This window comes from Pygoscelis adeliae, unplaced genomic scaffold (assembly GCF_000699105.1).
Source record: "Pygoscelis adeliae isolate BGI_AS28 unplaced genomic scaffold, ASM69910v1 Scaffold122, whole genome shotgun sequence".
In the NCBI taxonomy this organism is placed as follows: domain Eukaryota; kingdom Metazoa; phylum Chordata; class Aves; order Sphenisciformes; family Spheniscidae; genus Pygoscelis; species Pygoscelis adeliae.
Genome location: NW_008824358.1, coordinates 3,512,315 through 3,519,520, shown reverse-complemented (window position 1 = coordinate 3,519,520; position 7,206 = coordinate 3,512,315). Strand labels below are relative to the sequence as shown.

The 7,206-nt window shown below is 44.6% G+C and overlaps 1 protein-coding gene across 1 annotated transcript in view; it reads left to right on the top strand.

The window, feature by feature from the left end:
- Window positions 1-7,206, top strand: part of REL (v-rel avian reticuloendotheliosis viral oncogene homolog) — a 26,730-nt gene that overhangs the window by 289 nt on the left and 19,235 nt on the right. Inside the window, exon 2 of the mRNA XM_009319586.1 lies at window positions 3,174-3,322. Coding sequence (XP_009317861.1) covers window positions 3,174-3,322 — 149 coding nt within the window. The remainder of the gene's footprint in view (window positions 1-3,173; window positions 3,323-7,206) is intronic.

Sequence of the window (7,206 nt, the reverse complement as noted above, 5' to 3'; positions counted from 1 at the left end):
TTCCCTGGCATGCAAATGTAGTTGCAGCAGAGTGGAAAAAGAGTTCTTTGCTCCTAGTCATTAAAGGTTTTGTTTCAAATTTACAAGAAGAGGAGGAGGTGTAGAGGTAGTTAACAAAGTGCTGGTGGAGAGGGAATTCAGTGAAGTTACTCGTTGCCTGGGAATCATTAGGTATTAGCTTTTTCTGTATGCACATTTGCCCTGGTTTCTTAGTGATGTGACTTGGGTTTGTTTTTACTATATTTGGACTGCAGTATGAATTTTGGGAGAGCTTTGAAGGAGTTTGCGTACCAAATTTGAAAAGGCTTTGAAAAGCTGCTGGGTGCAACATGAAAGAAGGCACTTTGTACAAGTGAGCAAAGTAAGAAAGTGACTTGCAGCCAGTGATTAGGTGATGAGGCTCTGCAAAAGAAACTACCGTGAAGTATGTGAAGTCAGAAGGGGATACAGAATTTAAAAACGAGCTGAGAAAGGGGAATTATGTGGTCAGAGCACCTGCAATGAAGACGATTTGAGTGGTTGCATTATGGATGGGTTGGGAAATCCAGAATGAAGGGATTCAGAGTAGCCCTAGCAGCCGTGATCAAAGCAGGGCAAAGATACAGACGGTGGAGGTGGAATGGAAGTGCTTTGGCAGTAGCTTTCATATGTGGGACGAAGGAATGTGTCAAAGACCCTAGACAGGTAGGGTAAGGGAGAAGAATTTTTCGTCTCTATTTGAAGTTCTAAGTTGCTAGTGTTTCCTTGATCTCTTTCAATTTGGAGAAGATCTTTCAGAGATGAGATTAGAAGAGAAAGCTCAAATATAAATGGGAAGTGACGAGTACTTGCCATCTGGAAGTACGTTACAGTGCCCAGGAACAGAAGCTGTGCATCTGTGTTTGCAGTGTGCGCAAGTATAAAAAAAAAGTGTAGCCAAAGATGGAGTCTCTGGACCCACAGCAGAAAAAGAACAGATACAGAGGACGTGAAATCGGAAAAAATATGAGATGTTTTAGGCTGAGGCATAAAAGTTCTTTAAGAAGAGGGAGAGTTTGAGAAAGATAGTGTTGGCAGTCATGTGTTGAGCAGCAGAGCGAACCTCTCCTACATAAAGCAACCGTGCAAGCTGGTCTGGCCCTGAAGCCAGAATTACTAAGGGAAGAAGCAAACGAGAATGTCCCCCGCTGGACTACCGCGGTGCCAGATTTGGTTAAGGAATGCAGGAGATGGAGATCTTGCCAGACTCTTTTTTTTTTTCAGCACTCTACCAATTGAACAAGGAACTACGTAGGCTGCTGGCAAGAGTAAATACTTTCAGACTCTCAGCCTAAGGCTGTGTCAGGGCGCAAGTTGGACAGGCAGTGTAAGCCCTTGATTCCTCTTAGCCTGGACTGTGCTGCACATGGCGGCCAGCCAGAACCCAAAGGGAAGATGGGACATGGTAGGTGACCGTGCAATCCTGACATAGCTTGTTCTTTTTTAAAGGTGACTGTTGATGACAGAGCTGATTGTTACCGATAGCAGGTGATTTCTAGGTGAATTCCTGCCTCCCTGAAGCCCGTTAGGAGGCTTTGGTGCTGATTAGCTGCTGGGGGAGTCCCCTCTAGAGATGGAAACATCAATGAGGATGAGAACAGAGAGGCTAGGAAGAGGTTAAACTTCGTGATGCGGTTGAGATGAAGAACATCGAGGAAGAACTGGAGAATCAAAAGTGGCTAGATCAGGCTTCAAGTTCAAGGGACTGGGTGAGAAATGAGGGAGAAATGATGTAATAGTTGAAGGAGGTGAAGGAGTGGTGGGAGTTTTATTTTAAGGGTAAAAAGTAACGGCGGCTTGTATGAAGGCCAAGGAAGGAGCCAAATTGGAGACTGAAGAAGCTAACAGATGATGGAAGCTAGAAGAGCACAGGTCAAGTCAAAGGTTTGAGGTGTCCACAGGATATACGATGGATCCTTGGAGTCTCAGGAGGAGGAAAGAAAGGGCTGAAGGAGGAGAGGAACAGTTAGTTAGTTATAGGGCAGGGGAAGTGGAGGAGGCGAGCTCGCCTCTGCACAAATGTGTGCCCGAGCAAGTCTTGTATTTGCTTTCAAGTTGTGCTTCAAACAATTTAGGCCAAACTGGTTTTGTTTTTTTTTTTCCTTTCTTTTTTTCTTTTTTCTTTTTTTTTTTTTTTTACACTCACCCACGCAAGCCTTGGTGACTTCACTGGTAGCCGTCAGCAGGAGAGAAGATTTTTATGCACCTCAGAAACGCGTGTTGAATTAGGCTGATGACTGCTGTGAAAGCTCTAGTAGGAGCTTGAGAACTGAGCGCCCCCCTTCTTGAATAGAAGATTGAATAGTCATCTGAGAATTAATTTAAAAAAAAAAAAAAAAAGATTTCGTAGGGGATTACGTCATGCTGTATCTGTTAAGATCTTCTTTCACTACTTAGTGTTCCATGGACGGGTGATAGCCTTATCCCTGCGGCTTCAGGAGCTTTTTCCTGAGATCTCTGGAGCTAGACCTGTCCTTCAATAAGCATTTGTATGTGGTCACCTACGTAGAATTTTGCATCTTTCATTGTAAGGCTAGATATGATAATGAGATACGTCCTGTTACGTTTGGTCTTACAGCATTACAAGCTGGTTTACTCTTAGGTCTAAGCTTCTATATTACCTCCGGCCTTTTGCACAGGGATGAATTCAACTCATATAAAGAGCCCTGGTAAGATGGTGAAGCAACAGATCTCCAGCCTCAAAAAAAAAAAAAAAGGGGGGGGCGGGAATTCTTTAGAGCCTTTCAGACTTCTTTCCCATTCTTGCAGTAGGGTAGTTAAGAGAACTGAATGGATTGAGTGTCAAATACTGGCACCAGCGGAATTTTATTGTTACAAATAACCAGCTTCTTTGGCAAAACTAGCAGGCGAAGTATCTTGTCTTACTTTCTGAAGTAGATGAGAGATAATTCTGAAAAAAAATTCGCTTTTCAAATATTTTGCCGAAGAGTTGGTTTTTCAGCGTAAAGTGAACAGAACTGAAATGGAACGAAGAAAACTTCTGAACGTTCCTGGCTTTTATGAAGCAATAATGCCGTTTACTCAGCTGTGGTATTTCTTCCGTAGAGTATTTTAGGATAGAATGTATTTTCTGTTACATGTGGGGACTTCACTAGCCCTGGTATCTAAAATAAATAACCTCGCGGTTTTTGTAGATTCTGAACTATTTTGGAAAAGTCAAAATAAGAACTACGTTGGTAACGAAGAACGAACCCTACAAGCCGCACCCTCATGATCTGGTTGGAAAAGACTGCAGAGATGGCTACTACGAAGCAGAGTTTGGGCCAGAACGGCGAGTCCTGTCGTGAGTAATGGAGTTGCTTGGGATTTCGATTAATTATGAAAGTGATTGGCTAATCTTATGTTTTAAAACTCCGACTAGTGATTAAAAGGCCAATTAGTATGCTGTCTTTGCTGAAGATTACTAATCCATCTCGGGGAGAGGGCAGCTTCTCTTTGAAGTATTTCCTTCTTTTTTCAATACTTCACACGCTCCTCTTCGGTCCTGTTCTTTTCCTGTCGCCCTTTTCTTTCCTTTGTTCATTCTCCTAACGTCTGCCTCCTTTTCCTTTCTCCCACTTGTCTGCTTTTTTTTTAGCCTTGTTCAGTAACACTTCTTACTCTTGAGCGTGACTCTCTCCTACGTGTGAAAATGATGATTAATCGAGTGGGTAACAACAACATTAGAATTAGTACTTCACGGTGATAAGAGATTTAGGGAAGTTCACGTCTTCCATGAGAATTATATTTGGACTTTCTGGAAACCGGTGGAGGAAGTTTGTCCTGGCTGAGTATCACGTCATTTAGAAGTTAATGGTTGTGACACATCTAGAAACGTGTTAGGAGCTGTCTCTGGTGTTGCTGTTTGTTTGGGCTGGGGGGTTTTTTTTGAGTAAAAAATTTGAGATTCTGCTCAGGACCAGCTCTGCAGAGCAAGCGTGCCGGGGAAGGATCTACTTGTGGATGCAGTAAGGAAAATTCAGGCTTTGTATGAGGTGTGTTGCTCTGTGCCATTCAGGGGGATGTTAGGAATATCTAAAAAACGACTGTATTTGATGGCATTTCCTGTAAGTTTACCAAGTCTTATGGAATGAAGTAAAAGCAGAGTAAACTGCAACAAATGTCGAGTGATTAGTGCCAGAGAGGGGAATTTAGAATTCACAAGCTGTTTGTGGTTCACAGTTTGCGATGTAGAAAATTTGGAAGTAGGCTATTGCTTTGGGGTAAACATAACTGAGCTGGGAAGAAACAAGGTAAATATTTCCGTGCGTAAGTAGCTCTTACGCGCTGCTCTCAGGCTGATGTGATTCTGTTGATGTTAGTGAAATTACTCCGTATTTATGTGGGTTTAGTCAGTAGAACACTATTAAAGGAGAGAACTGAAGGCGCAGTCTGTTTGAAGATGATGATTGCCTGATGGCGAAATAAACAGCCGTAATAGTGGAGATGCTTCTTCAACGTACAGCCCAGGCTCGAGTGGTCATGAATGTGCTGCAGCGTATTCAGGTGGCACGTAGCACATTGACTGTACTGACTTTTGCTGTTACAGATGCTAACAATTTTATTAGTTTATTGTTTTCAGCTCCGTTCACAGTGCTGTCCTAATTGGCAAACGGTAGAAAAGGATTAGTAAATGTAATGCCTGTAATTTCTCCCCCACTGTCATACCTCTCTAGAAAGGTCGGGCTGTCCCTTCAGGCACTCACCTTCCATCTTGATTGGGGTAACCTCATCCTCGGCGGCTTCCCCGCAAACAGAGGTCCCCCTTCACCGTGTCTAAAAGGCGGTCGCAAGTATCTTAAACTGTTAAGGGACGGTGCACCTTCCTCTGACCATCCATTCAGCAGCTTCTCCTTTGTCTTCTCAAATCAAGCTTCCTCGCCCAAGGGCGAAGGATGTCTGCCGTTCTAGCCCATCCCACTTCCCGCTCTCAGCTCCGTGCCTTCCGATCCAAAGCAAAAAGGCCCGATTGCTTAACACCTTTTCTGGTTATGTATTACGTTCACCGGGCGCAGGAAGACGCTGGTGGTTGTTTTTACCTCTTGGCGTTCTGTTGCACAAGGCCGAGCGCGCGAGCACGAGGCGAGCCTGCAGAGGGGCCGTTACAGGACGTAACGCCAAAAAGCATTGGGATGCTCTGCAAAAATTTATTGGCAAATTTTGATTTCGTCTCCGTTATATGTGTTGCGTCAAATCCTGTTCTTTGGCGTACTGCTGGGTCTCCATTTCACTTAAGGCACTTGTGATCGTTCGCTATGTGTCCATCAATTCTTCTCAATATCGTTAGGTTATAAGCCTCTCAGTTTCTTACAGAAGAGTAACTGGGCTACTTACACTTCACTGATAATGCGAAACTGGAAGCTTCAAATGAGCTTGACATCGGAGATCCTGACGGGAGGAGGCTAGAAACATTCTCTTTGAAAGGTTTCCAGCATCGGTACACTCATATTTTTATTTTTATTTTTTTTAACAAATCATTGGTTGCTATAAGATGAAAGAACAGTATGATCCATAATTGGATCTGGATGTTTAAAGTCATCTTCCTTTTTGTGGCCGGTGACTCAGTCTTCACATTCTTCTCTTCGAGTCCATGTTGGAGGAAAGCCTCGTACAGCATTAGCGAGCAGGCGATGTCCTCTCTTGGTACTGTTTACTGGCTGTTTACTCCTGCTGAGCATCCCAAACAGAGCAAAAATCCCCCCTCCCCCGCCCCGAACCGGAATTATCAATCCCAGATTTTGGGCCAGTTTGAGCAATTAATCTGCTTTCTGCTTGTTTGAAGTTCCCCGCGTAGTTCCGGTTGAACAAAGTGTTTTGTTCTGCCTGTGGTGTGAAGATCTTTGTTCTGCTGCCTCAACTTGATCAGAGCCCTGCCCGGCCGAAGCATCGCGGCAAAAGTATGATCGTTGGAGCTTGTGTGACTGCCTGTATACTCGGACTTTTACTTCCTAGTTTGCTGTCTCTCTCCACGTGGATGATATCATAGTTTTTAAAAACGTTTTTCTCTCCTTTTTTTTTTTTTTTTTTCTTCTTTCTTCTTCTTCTTCCCTCTCTCTCTTCCTACTTCTCCCTCTCCCTTCTCGTTATCTTGCTTGCTTCCTGTCAGCTAGCGTCGATGTGAAACCCCGCAGCCTTGCTGAGGTTCTCGGCAGTTTCTCCTCTGAGCCGGCCCTCTGTTTCGCCATAGCTAAACAGACACTTTCACTGTGACAGCGCGCGTTTAAGAAAACGTTTATAATCTGAGAATTATTGGGGGGGGGGGAGGGCTTAAAAGCCCAGTTTCTCCCCCCGAGAGGCTTCGTTCGCAGGGTGATGGCTGTCAGTCCTTGCGTAGCCGGGTAGAGGTTTTCTTCGAGGCCGGTTCGGCATACGTGCTCGCTTGATGGTATCTGTAGCTTGCGGTGGGCGGCTGGAGAGCCTGGGGCTGCCGGATGGCGGTTTGGGGGTACAATACGGAACCAGGCCTGTTCGGGGACTTGGAGCGTGCTTCGAACTGAATCTGTAGAATACAGTGGGTGGTTTTTTTTGGGGGAAAAAAGCAATATGTGCTGTGATCAAGCCCTAAAAAAAGTACTACCTACACGAGAAGATAGAAACAGGATTGCTCATCAAGGTACAGTACAAACGAATGTCAGTAGCCACAATATGAAGCCGAAGCGCTTTAGTGAATTATGAGATGCTACTGCCTTTTATTTTCCTCGAGGTCACCGTATCAAGTTCAGGTTCAAAAGGGAGCTTACGCCTCCCTCTAGTGAATGGAGGTTCTGGAAGCGGAGCCGGCTTGCAGAGGATTCGGGACCCTCTGAAGAGAGGGTGTTGGGCGCAGGCGAGGGAGTTTAAGGAAATTAAACTTAATATCGTGCTAGGATAGTCTCGTTCAGAGCAGGGAAATGCAGAACTACTCTTGAGAGTGTTGGCGGGAGCAAGGAGCGTCTTTCGGTGCGTTAAGGTGGTGTTTTCGGCACGGCTAAAGCGAAGAACTTTGCAGCGTCGAAGGGAGGGAAATTGCCGGTGCTTCTGGAGAGAGGCGCCTGCTGGCGTGACCGATCTTCTGAGCTTATTGTATCATCGTGAAAGGCGGATTATTATTTTATTTTATTTATTTATTTATTTTATTTCCTGCTTTACATCCACTCAGCTTTGATGATGTCATGGTTTTTCCATGTGGGACAGAGTCAGATCGCCTGG